This window comes from Prorops nasuta, unplaced genomic scaffold (assembly GCF_024137725.1).
Source record: "Prorops nasuta isolate Cenicafe-Biocafe unplaced genomic scaffold, Cenicafe_Pnas_1.2 PNAS00015, whole genome shotgun sequence".
NCBI lineage: Eukaryota > Metazoa > Arthropoda > Insecta > Hymenoptera > Bethylidae > Prorops > Prorops nasuta.
This window is the reverse complement of record NW_027116812.1, coordinates 1,821,173-1,833,915: the sequence shown is the minus strand read 5'-3', so window position 1 is coordinate 1,833,915 and position 12,743 is coordinate 1,821,173. Positions and strand designations below refer to the sequence as shown.

Here is a 12,743-nt window from a genome sequence, read left to right as displayed (position 1 = left end):
GTGGAAAGTTTCGAAAGTTGGACTGTCTTGCAAGGCGGTACTTAAGTTAGGTTAGGCGTTTAAAGAGTGGAGAGAGGGAGAAAGGAGACGGTCAATTCAACCGTTCCAATGACTGTGGCAGTGTGAAACTAGCCACACGTGCTAACCATTTCTTCCATTGGCGGAGATTCGAAACACTTGGGGGGAGGAAGAGGGTGCGACTAAAAAAAGGATGGTCACGCTCGACGAGCATTTTTCAAGACCCTCATTGGCCAGCGCACGATACCTTGCCCCTCTTTCACTACTATACACAATACAATCGCGCAAGAGCTATTATGTCGCAAAACCCTTGCCCACACATGCCACCCACGTCGAAAGAAAATTGCATTATTCTTCATGCCCTATACCCTCCTCGGATTTATCTCTCCCTCCCCGTCAGTCTTTTTAAAATCTCGTCGTATTTCTCGACTAGCGTACCACCACCGTCCACGAGAATATATCGCGAGTAAATTAAAAGACGACTCGAGCTTCTCGTGGATCGATCAAAAATGTGATCGATCGTTTTTTTCAAGCTTCTTCCATAGTGGACTTGGACAAGGAGAGAACGTGGGTTTATTATTAATATTGCAATTGGATTTTTATCATGGACAAATCAGCTTTAGAATTTAGTTTAACAGGGGGAACGACCAGACTCAGTTTTGCCACTGGGCTTTAAAGTCGGAGCAGACTGAGAGTAGCAGTTGTGGTGCAAAATTTATCGCGGCGACTCGAGCAACGGGGCCAATCGATTTTTCGCGGAGCGACTATCCTACGTGTATCGATCTTTGCTGGCTGCCCGTGTTATTGTAGGAAGCCGAGCCAGAGACACGGGCAAAATTTCTCGGTGGAATAAGCAGCGACTCGCGCCAATGTCCCAGCAGACGTATTCGCGTTACGTCGCTCTTGAAATATTCAGCGAGAGAGCAAAGACCGCAGGAACGTAACGAGAAACGCCACGTACACTCGATGATGTCGACGATTTCTCGATCGGCGACTCTTGCATCATGGTCGTTACTGTCATCGTCCTTCGTTTTTGGCCATCGTTTTATTCCGTATTTAAACAACCGTTGTCGCTTTGCTCTGTACTGTTCAACGCTCAGGTGTGATCTAGTGACTGAAGAAGGATTGTCAAATTGTACGTCATCGTCATCAATATCGTCATTTTTAAAATGATTATCTTTTATCGAGTTTGCGCGAAGGAAATCTTTTGCATTGTTCTGCTATATAGGTCGTTCAGATACGATCGTATTGGAATAACCAAAGATTCCCTATCGACGAGTTTAGGTCATCATCGCAGGATTCCTTCGGAATTGCCATCATCCCTGGAATCGTCATTATTTAATCGGCATTCGAGGAGATATTTTCTCTCTTTGAAATATCTATCGCTTGGATATGTCCCGAGGTATGATCAAGAACTGCCACGTAGTCCTCTATTTGGACGTTATCCTCATCGACGAGTTTCGCATTCCGATCGTCATTGTGGTTATCATCAGAAATTTACTGACATTGTCGTCACGGAGGAAATATTTTTTCTCAGTCTCGTGTATCATTTGGACGTACTACAAGGAGAATGTTAAAAAAGTACCACAGTGTCTTTAACGTTTTGCATATCATCGAGGTTTTCTCAGTCATCAACATCGTCAAGGTCATTGACCTCATTGAATATTTTTAGAGTTCGTATGATTATTAAAAAAAATAACTGAAAATCGACGATTTGGCGTCGAGAACTATCTAAAATAAGTTTATTTTCCTCTTAGTCATCCTTATCAAGGATCTCTCTCTCTCTCTCTTCTCCAAAATCATTATAATCATCATTCGCCAATGAGCCAACGAACCATCTCAGGCTCTAGACTGAGATCGAAGTGGCTAACTACAGAAGGGGGAAACTCGCTCCCATATACAGTTACCACTTTACCAGGCGAATGAACGCGCAGAATCTCGGTGACGACGTCATTGAAAACATTCGACAGTCGACAGGCATGCGCGTTGGAACTGCGCATGTGCACATTCGCCAATGAGTAGAACTCATTTGTTCAAATTTCAAACTATCAAAGCTACTTTCCACCGCTTTCACCCCTTCCCACCCCTCCCTCGAGCAAACAGGTTTTAATTCCCCACTGGATTAAAACCGTTTTGTTCCTAAAATATCAAAAGAATCATTACTGTTCCAACCTAAAACCAAATACTCATTGACATTCTTCAGGGCAGAATCTCGTCGAAACTAACCCCAAAGAATTTTTCGTGCACGTGTGTTTACGTTGGAAAAGAGTCATTCGACCCGTCGAGACGAGGACTTTAGCGTTTGTTTTGACCTCCCCGAAACAATTGGAGATTCGATTGCAAAGGAGCAAAGAAGCTACTTTTCTCAGATTGATAGAACGTTGATGTTTATTTACTGGTCTATTTATTTTTATTCTGGATTAGTCGGTGACAAGCAGGAATATAAATGGCAGAAGTACAGACATACAATTGGACAAGTATTGTTGTCACGTTAGCGGAGGTAGCGAATTGTGTGTACCATTGTTTCTATTATTGCTCGCGTCATACGAGCCAATGAATTATGCATGCTGGTTACTGCAAAAGTTGACTTGCTTATGCGGTTTGGAGGTTAGGTATCCACACGCCGATCGTCATATGTCAACGCTCTTGCGTACTTTTGGATCGGAATTTCTTCTTTATCGACGCATAATTTCCTTCCTCTACGATTACGGCACCGATTCATCATTTTCCCTCGTCCCTGCTGCTCGTTATGGGACGACAAAAGGCTTGTGGTATTCTGGACTGTCGCCACTCCGACTCCTCCTTGAATTCATCAATTCCTTCGTTAATCCAAACGATTAATTATGTCACTACCTTTGTCTTAAGTTTCCAAACCAATGGCTAAACTTGGCTTTCCTATTTATTCGAAATTTAACAAAATTATCGTTTCATTTTTCCACGGGTGCATTTCGAGTCACGCCTGTGCTCCTTTTGAATCTGCGCAAGAAATGTTACACAAACTATACTTTATTCGTGAGTAGCTCGAAATCCATAAACTGTTTTTGATCGTTTTTCTCTCGGGATTAGAAATAGAAAGATGCTATTGGCTAAAATACTTCCAGCGTCAATGTTTAAAAAGCAAAATCGATGAAACTAAGAGCATTTATATATAGGAAAAGTGTAACTTATAATTCAACTATGTTTTACATTATTTTATCATTTTGTCTCTCCTGAAACCTAACCTCTGTTTGCAATAATTTCTTGATACACGAAAGCCTACTATTGACGATCTCCATTTCCAGTAATCCTCGGTCAACCTATCGATAAAAAGCTTTTACAAATGCTTCGTTCACTGTAAGTGTCAACAGTCAACCGAAATTACCATTTTACCAGCCTTCTCTTGAAAAACCTTTGTCTGCGCCACCTACAAAGTTCATAACGAAGCGGTCAAAGCAAAACAGCAGTTTTTCCTACGGAAGTGTTTATATTTTCTTACGTGCTGTCGAATGCAATTATAAGCAGGTCTCACACTCATCACGCTTTCCTTTTTTGGTATTTTCTATAAAAAACATAATTCCTATAATCGAATGCAGGTGTGAGAAATGGCAAGTACCATTATAGTCGAAAGCATACCAAATTTGTTTGGAGTTTGATGAGGCTAAATAGTTTTTCCCTCGAGTTGATTAAATTTAAACCCTACATTTGAGAAGTATTGAGGAAAATTAGAAAGTTTTGCACGAGTATATAAATAATCCGCCATATAAAATACCCCAGAGTAAAAATGCAAGAAGACTTGTGTGTCCCAGACACTATTGCACAGATATTACATTTTTGCATAGAACCTTTGCGTTTACTTACGTTCAGAGAGGTCTTGTACAAAAATTTTATACTTTTAACGGTTGCTTTAACATATAAATACAATTGTTTTCTTACGTGCATCCCTCAGGGCACTTTAAGTGGCGAACCATATTGTTGGAAAGACAAAACTTACGAAACGGGAGAGGACGAATAAAATGACGCTGAGTATGAAGGTGAGAGTGGCTATAAGAGCAGAGCTGTGAGAGAAAAAGACGAATGTTATGTAATCGGTGATACAAAATCGATAAATACGTAGTAAAACAATAGGGTTTGGTAGATAATTATATTTTTACCGCATCATCTAGCGTAAAGATAAGCACAAGGACTTCCTTTTCTGATCGGTATGTTCAAATTAAATCCGAAATGGTAACGATAATATTTGTAGAATTTCTCATTGTCCATATTTTTTATCAGTTCGGCACGCTGAATAATTTTGAGGTGGAATTTGATGACAGCGCATGATAACCTAACCTAACCTGCTTAAACGTTTGACAATCGAGGGGACAAGTAGAGAACAATGAACCTAGAAAGGGTAAATTATACAACTTCATGTTAGAACTTAACTTGACGTTAACCAATCACGTTTGTTTATAAAATTAATTTTACCTTGAAATTGATTAATCTCAAGTGAAAAGTGAACATTTTTATTTGAAATTAATTAATCACATAACTTCCTATATCTGATTCTCGATCCTATGAATCGTTAAATTTGAGTGAAAACTATCACTTGAAGTTGCATGTATAGTCGTACCTTAGGGAAGACAAGATTTTTCCATCATTGATCAAAAAGAGTATTTTTACTCTTCTTTAATATTTACAATAACCAAAACTCGCAGTCACGTGTGTAAATACACTGACAAAAACTAACAAAATTAAAATTGACGTTAATTAGTTAGGTTCGATTTCTAAAAAAGCCTCGTTATTTATGGATTTTCTATTATACCCCGTCTTAACTAGCTCGGTAAACAAATATTGCTTGATTGTATCGTCAAATTGATTATTCCTCGAGACGCTTCAACGAGTATCAGCAATCTAGTTCGAAGAATTCTTCGCATGTACATATGATTCGTGTACACGAATACACAATTGGAATGGCTCGAAGGGATTGGCTGGCTATCCTTGTATATACAGGGTGTTCCACGAACAATCGCCATGACAATTGACAATACCATCGGATAGGGAACAAAAATCTAAGCAGAAAAGTAGTAAAAACTTTTTCGCTAGCACCCTTGGCTAAAAAGTTATTTGCAATTAAAGATTCTCGATTACAGTAGCTTTTCTTAAAGAGGAAGATTGTTTTGGTCGCTATATAAGGCTAAAAATGCTAAGAGATTCTGTGAATTAAAATACTAAGAAAAACACAAAGCCAAACATCCACTTGAGTCTATTGAAGTGGTATGTTTATGTTTTGATTGTTTTTATGGCGTTCGCACTCGAAGCTGCCGATCGACCTTCAACCACTTCATAGGCTCAAGTGGATGTTTGGCTTTGTGTTTTTCTTAGTATTCTAATTCACAGAATCCTAGCATTTTTGGCCTTATAATGCGACCAAAATAATCTTCCTCTTTAAGAAAGACTACTGTCATCGATAATCTTTAAATGTAAATATATATAACTTTTTAACCAAGAGTGCTAGCAAAAATGTTTTTACAACTTGTTTACTCAGATTTTTGTCCCCTGCCCAATGGTATTGGCATGACTATCGTTCGTGGGACACCCTGTATATTACATACGTACACACACTATAGTATTGTAAAATCAGTTGAATACTAGAAATGAAAACATATTTTTAGTCTCCACATGAAAATTATTAACGCTGCAACTCCCAGATGGATGGTCGATGCATTGGTGAATTTATTTTTCTTTCCTTTTATGTCATTTTTCCTCTTGGACTTTACGAAATTTTTCTACTTGAAAAGAAAAAGTTTTCAAATGTACACGGATATGCACACGCTTTGCTGTACATTTCTAAAACTTTCTCTCTCGTTTTATTGCACTTGTTCTCTCGTAGGCCAAAAATTCTGAGTGTCGCGTCAGGCACACACGTCTACTAACACTGCTAAATGCGACGGCGAGGACATAGGAAACGTCAAGAAGCCGAAGAGCGCAAAAAAGGAGAGAAAAAAGAAGAAATGTATAATTAAAACCTGACGCTTCGGGGGATGTTTGTGGAGTAGGGGGGGGGGGGAGGAGTCTTTCTCACTAGTAGAAATGTACGGCGTAGAGAGAGAGAGAGAGAGAGAGAGAGAGCTTGCAGGGCGATGGGGATGCAGACAGCCTCGAGTGGCTGAAATGTAAAAATGATGCCTGAAAATTGACGAACCAACACCAATGAATACATAGGTACGTATATGCATTCGTCATACGTTTCACTCAAACTCGTACTTCGAATACTTGCCTATTCGATGATAATGGGCCAGCGATGCAACTCAACTTGACATATTTTCGAAACGTTTCTGAGAATTAATGATTTCTATTAAGGGTAATAAACTTTGGCTCAGTTTTTCTTCAAAGGAACTCTAATTCGCTACTTCTTCGTGTTCACTAGACGATGCACAGTGTTAGTAACACAGAAACTCACACACACATTTGAAGAAAGAAATTTGATTAAAACACATAAATAGTATATATATATAGACTAGTCTCAGCCTTATATTCATTATATTTCGATGACCAGTAGAAAGCACAGGTTAAATAAGTTTTTTTCTTTAAAAATAACAAACAATACTGCTCTGATCATTAACTAGGTTAAGTCTTTATCAAGATATAAGAATATGATTCTTATACATGCAAGTGGGTATGCACACAGATGTAACAAATTTATTTTCCTATGTCAGTTTATAAATTCTTGGGAAATAAAAAATCAATGCATATTGAAATCTTAGGGAAGGTACAAAAACAGTATTTACCACTAAATAAGAAATTGAATTTCAATCATTTCTCTTAAGTTTTAATAAGAGGTATTAAATTTTCACTGGTAAAACACAAAAAAGTATAAATAATTATATTCAATTATATATAAAAAATTCAAATTAGTCAATTTGCACCGTAGATAAACTTAGTTTTTTATAACACGATCATCTTTTCCATTAAAGGGGCACCTAACTTTGCTATGCACTTGAAGCCGAAAAAATTCATAATATATTAGTTCCTGTGACACAAAACTTTTTCGGCCTATGCAGAAAACATCCAAATCATCTAAATTCAAAAAAAAAAAAAAAAAAAAAAAAAAACAATTGAAAAACTCGCGATAGTAACGATTATTCCAAATGTGTTTCAGAGTCAATTAATTCGTTTATTAGACGACGGCTCACGGCCATTACTTCAGTTGTTCCTAAAAGTAATAAAGAAAATTACGAAAATGTGCGATAAAAAGGCATGTGCTTGCGAAAAAAAATATAAATCAAAGGTTAAAAAGGCCGACAAGGAAGTGGCCGAAGAGTTGGGAAAGGCGTACGAAGAATTTCTCGGGAAAGAAAGTAGCTCCATGTTGAAAAAGTACTTGACTCGAGAAGTCTTCGAGTTACTAAAAGAACGAAAAACTAGCTATGGCTCGACGTTGCTGGACGTGATAAGATCGGGACTTTGCAACCCTGACTCGCACATAGGCATTTACGCAGCGGACCCCGAAGCTTACGTCGTTTTCAAGGAATTGTTCAATCCAGTCATCGAGGAATATCATGGATTTGAGTCGAGTAGCTCGCAACCCGAGACCAATTGGGGGAACCCAGAGGAACTGGGGAATCTCGATCCAGACGGGGCTTACATTATCTCCACCAGAGTGCGCTGCGCTCGCTCGATAGAGGGCTACCCCTTCAACCCCACCATGAACGAGACTCATTACCTCGACTTGGAAAAGAAAGTAAACAAAGCTCTAATCTCTCGCCTCTCCTTATCCGACGAGATAATAATTTTAAACTAAATACACATTTAACGATTATTTTAAGGTCAGTGGAGTTCTGGAATCTCTGACGGATGACCTTAAAGGACAGTATTACCCTCTTCTTGGCATGAGCAGAGAGACGCAAGATCAATTGATCGAGGACCATTTTCTGTTCAAAGAAGGGGACAGGTTTCTCGAGGCGGCCAATTCCAATAGATTTTGGCCGAAAGGTTTCATGTTGTTCTTTCTCTTTATGAAGAGACGCGTCTTGTAGACGAGTTATTTTTCAAAATACACTGTCATGATTTTATTGTACAGAGTTTGACAGTTAAAATCCTCCAGAGTATACATGTGACAATACGTGTAGTTTTTTGTAATTATAATTTAAGAGATTTTCGATTTTTGCATAGAGTATTTTCGGAATTTTTTATTCTTTGCATTCGGAAAGATTTTGGATCTGTATTCTGAGCTGTTGTAATTTGCGGGCCTCGTACAGGACGTGTTAGTTGATTCGTTCCATAGAGTGGATATAAATCTTTTGCATATTACATTTTTGGATCTATGTAGAAAGTACTTTTAGAGAAACCTTATGAAAAATTGATATCTTTTAATATTTACGAAGATAATGAAATATTACCATCATGCTCCAGGGCTAATTAAGTAACACAGTATATATGTAATCATTGTCCCACCTGGTTCGCAAAATTAGACGTTTTGACGTCATTATGACCAGAAGATCAATCATATTCACGTCATTGTGATCAATACCAACAGTGTAAAGTGTTTCAACTTTAAACTTCAATGCTCGATATACAACATTTTAAAATCAGTTCACACATTTGTAACTTTATCATTGTTGAAAAAACTGAAAAATTGTTTCTGTTCGATAAACAGGTAGAGGAATATTCTTCAACGACACGAAAACATTTTTGGTGTGGTGCAACGAGGAGGATCACCTGAGGCTGATATCCATGGAGGAAGGTGGCGACCTTGCCACTATTTATGGTAGACTCGTCGATGCAGTTTCGCGAATCGAGAGAGAAATTTCTTTCTCGAGAAATTCACGTCTGGGTTATCTCACGTTTTGCCCAACGAATCTTGGTACCACCATTCGTGCTTCCGTTCATATCAAGCTACCGAGGCTCGGCAGAGATTTCGAAGCATTCCAAGAGATGGCCAGAAAGTTCTATCTCCAGGTACCGAGCTCGTTTCTCGTCGATGGGTATAGCACCGGTATAAGGATAGGTAAGGGAATGAGAGAATGGAATTGATATGAAAAAAAAAAACTTACTTATCAGGTCAGAGGAACACGTGGAGAGCATACCGAGAGCGAGGACGGAGTGTACGATATTAGCAATCAGCGCCGGCTCGGATTGACGGAGTTCCAAGCGTTATCAGAAATGAGAGATGGCATACTGCAGTTGATCGAACAAGAAAAGGCCCTGGAAGGAACGGAACAGTCTCCTTGAGTGGATCCATCCCTTCAACGCCATTTTTCCATATACGTTCTATGTTATTTTACCATTTTTTTCTCGCCACTGAAAATTGTCGCATAAGTTTTGTAGATTAAACTAATAAAGCACGTGTTTGAATTCAAGTGGGTTTTATTGTTTAATAAATCTCGAGTTTTTCTTACTTATTTAGAAGTTGGTGCATTCAAGATTATCAGTGTGAGAGGTTTTTTGCAGAAATATGAAAATGAAATAGACGAGTGGATAGAATGAGAAATCTTGAAATACTGAAAGACTTTTCTGGAATGGTTCTATCTTTTCAATGTCACTTTTATTATTTTATTTATCAGTGAGTATGGTTTTACAGATTTCGTGATCGAATGAAAGAGAAAATTATGGAATTTCTAAATGAAAAATTTAGATACTATTAAATTCGATGAAAATTCATTGTGTGATAAAAGTGTGTTGAATATTTCGTTTCCAATTCGAGCTCCGAGCATTGACAGTTACTATCATGGAGATTATTAGACTCGTCACTCTCCAACTGTGACTATGACTGGCGTTTGGAGCAATCGGATTTCCAAGCAATATGTCAGCAACGCTAGCTGGATCAGTCGATAGGACAATTAAAAACTGTGAAAAAGAAAAATTCAGCCACAAATGCTCGTTTTTGTTTTTATTCAAAAAATGCTTAAAAGTGTAAAACAGTTTATACGCGACACATCGAGTTCAGCGTAAAGCTCGAATCAGCTAAAAAAGCAGGATTTCTTCTGGAAAACTGCATCAATTCTTCATCTACTTCATCCTCAATTTATACCTACTGGTGTTGATCCTTCGCTCCAAGTTTCAAGTTTCTCGTTAGTCGAAGGAAAATTATTTTAAATTGATATATAATTATGTGATCCATGTACACATAAATTACACAAATGTAACGACTACCACGAGCAAATTAATACATTTCACTCGTGTGTTTGTCTACTGAACAAATGGGTTGGTTTTCCAAATCAAAAACCGAGAAAAATAAAAATTATCTAAAAATGTTTGTTTGTTCTTTTTATTATAAAAAAAAGCTTAAAATTGCAAAACAGCAGCTTGTCAGAAATACAAAATTCAGTGTAAATCTCGAATCAACGGAAGAACCCGTGTTTCTTCTCGAAGACTGGAACAAATTCTTCACCCTCTGTTTTCCCAGTTTAGTTACAGGCTTTGATCCCTCGTATGGATATTCAAGACTGTTATTGGCTAAAGAAAAATTATTTTATAATCGATATAAGGAATAAACTGTCCCTAATAAAAAATAAAAATATATGGTATACTCACTACAAAGAAATTCGTACACTGCACTCGTATGGGTTCCCGGTGGGCAAGTGGCTGGTTTTCCAAATTCGTAGAGTTCCCGAGGACCACTACGATTAATGGGACCATAATTGCAGACGAGCACCTCGACTCGTTTGGAGAAGCTCAGATAGGGAAGGGGATTATCGCGAATCGAATGTGATAAAAATAGAGGGGAAGGTAAGTATAAGGGTGAATGTAGGAGGTGTGGCGTCGGTGGGATTTCTGAGAAGCTGAGCGTGTAAGTGGCACGACCGCAGCCAACGTAAGTGATCTTTGCTGAGGCGAGTGGGATGTACGACGAGTGATTCCATTCGGCAAAGTTCACCAGCCTGAAAACAGAAATTCGATAATCGAAGGAGAGCCTGAGGACCCCGGAAGAGCCTATATATATATAGCCTTGAAAATAGAGCATCTCAAAGAGAGGATCGATATTAAACATTCAACATGAATGCTATATAATTATTTACACTATTGCCACTGTACAAAAATTGAATAAATCAAAGTTCCATTACCCAACCCTCGCATTATCAAAATACTCCACTTGATTGTACCAGGCTGCGATATGAAGCCGAATCATCTCCAAACCCGACATTTTTTCCTTCCGGTCAATCTCCACCGCGTGCACGTTTTGACAGACGCCAAATCTTTCTGCGAGAATTACACGGATTAACGGATGAGTTTCGGCCAGACCGCTGGGACAAGCTTCGTTCACAACGTGGAAACGTGTGATAAGGTACGAGCGACGCATCGATCGATATGGCTTAGTGGGATGGAGCAAATGCATTTCAATCAGTTTTAACGAATAAAGGGAGAAGACATTATTCGAATTTAGTGTCAATGGTCACTGGGACTTTGGGAGAAAGATATCAATTTATTATTGGCTTAGTGGGCGTGTTTCGGACCACTGGAATAAGCTTCATTCGCAAAGCTGCAAGGTATTGGTGACGTTTCAACGAGTATAGGCTTCTGACCACCAAAACAAGCTTCGTTCACAACGTAGAAGAGTGTGACACGGTGCACAAACCTCTTATCGGCGAATACATAAAAAATATTACATTTGCATCAACGTCACCACGCACGAAATTCGTAAAAGTTACACGAGAACACTCTTAAAAATGACGTCGTACGATGCTGACCTTGAGACAAAAATCACACATTATTATTGGTGTTGGTAAGCGAGCCTCTGACCGTTGGAACAAGCTTCGTTCACAACGTAAAACCCTGTGATAAGATATAAACTTATCAGCGGATATGGCTAAATGGAAGCGAAGGGATTCCCACTCTGCAGCGTGACAAAAATAAAAAAATTCCGACGAGGACACTCGTCGATAGCTCACCTACGTCTCTACATGTGTCCCTACTCGATAAACGACACTGATTTGCCCAATGCTGAGCTATGAACGCCAGTTCATCGTCCCATGTCTAAAAAAAAGGAGTGTCTTTATTTATATATTGTTTTTTTTTATGGATATTTGGAGAAAAATAATGTTCACCAATTGCATCATGTATTTAGCTGCTGGTTGTGGACCCAAATCACCACGAAACTCTTTTCCACCAGCAATGTGGTTTCGATAATGATTGTGATGGTCCAAAATCAATCGAATCTCCTCGTTATCCAGCTCGAGATGTTCCTCCAGCTCGCAACTGTTGTTCACTTCGTCGTCCTGTCGATTGAAAAATATCTCCTGTTATTGCTCTCCATTATAAATGTGCCATTCTATAAATCAACGAGAATCTTATTTACGAAGACAGTATTTACCGTAGTATACAAGCACATGGTATGGTCCTGGCACAAGCGACAATAACGGGCTTCGTGTTCCCTCGTTATAAATGTTATACTCCATTTGAATCGAGTAAAAAATAGCAACAGCCAGAAAACTCTTTCTTTCTCTAAAAATAATGAAACTTTTATCAGCATACTTTATTCACTGTGTCACGGAGCTAATTTTTATTCCTGATGAAATTAATTGAATAATGAAGAGAGTCGCGATCTTTATTCTATTATTCGATTATCGATATTTTATCGATCGGAGTGTGCTTCGAACTTGTCTGTATAGAAATATTTAAATAATTTCTAACATTTGCAAAACGTTTGTAGTTTTAATTTTAAGAAGTAGTAGTACAATCTGTTATGTCGTATCACGGGGTTTTGAGTCCCCTACCATAGCTCCATTTTTCAGGCGTAAGGAAGGTGTAGTGGGGGTCGCGGTATCCCA

At 38.5% G+C, this 12,743-nt stretch overlaps 2 protein-coding genes across 2 annotated transcripts; one reads left to right on the top strand and one right to left on the bottom strand.

Annotated features, from left to right (window-relative positions):
* The first annotated feature begins 7,293 nt into the window (after positions 1–7,293).
* Positions 7,294–9,295, top strand: LOC136779189 (arginine kinase-like). Its single transcript, XM_066736626.1, has 4 exons — positions 7,294–7,717; positions 7,803–7,968; positions 8,633–8,934; positions 9,037–9,295. The coding sequence occupies exons 1-4, from the start codon at positions 7,343–7,345 to the stop codon at positions 9,205–9,207; spliced, it is 1,014 nt and encodes a 337-aa protein (XP_066592723.1). The 5' UTR covers positions 7,294–7,342; the 3' UTR covers positions 9,208–9,295.
* Positions 9,296–9,633: 338 nt separating this feature from the next.
* On the bottom strand, positions 9,634–12,342 carry LOC136778818 (venom allergen 3-like). The gene is made up of 7 exons (XM_066735946.1): positions 12,287–12,342; positions 12,021–12,191; positions 11,822–11,949; positions 11,040–11,171; positions 10,510–10,856; positions 10,367–10,431; positions 9,634–9,822 (listed from the first exon to the last, which is right to left on the bottom strand). The coding sequence occupies exons 1-7, from the start codon at positions 12,302–12,304 to the stop codon at positions 9,634–9,636; spliced, it is 1,050 nt and encodes a 349-aa protein (XP_066592043.1). The 5' UTR covers positions 12,305–12,342.
* Between the last annotated feature and the right edge of the window lie 401 nt (positions 12,343–12,743).

Bases quoted from the DNA above. Each gene is read 5' to 3' on its own strand.
- LOC136779189 (XM_066736626.1), top strand. From the start codon at position 7,343: ATGTTGAAAAAGTACTTGACTCGAGAAGTCTTCGAGTTACTAAAAGAA. The intron at 7,718-7,802 runs GTAAACAAAGCT...GATTATTTTAAG, and splicing joins ACCTCGACTTGGAAAAGAAA to GTCAGTGGAGTTCTGGAATC. The intron at 7,969-8,632 runs GTTTCATGTTGT...TTCGATAAACAG, and splicing joins CAATAGATTTTGGCCGAAAG to GTAGAGGAATATTCTTCAAC.
- LOC136778818 (XM_066735946.1), bottom strand. The intron at 11,950-12,020 runs GTGAACATTATT...CCTTTTTTTTAG, and splicing joins CTAAATACATGATGCAATTG to ACATGGGACGATGAACTGGC. The intron at 10,857-11,039 runs GTAATGGAACTT...TTCTGTTTTCAG, and splicing joins TTTGATAATGCGAGGGTTGG to GCTGGTGAACTTTGCCGAAT.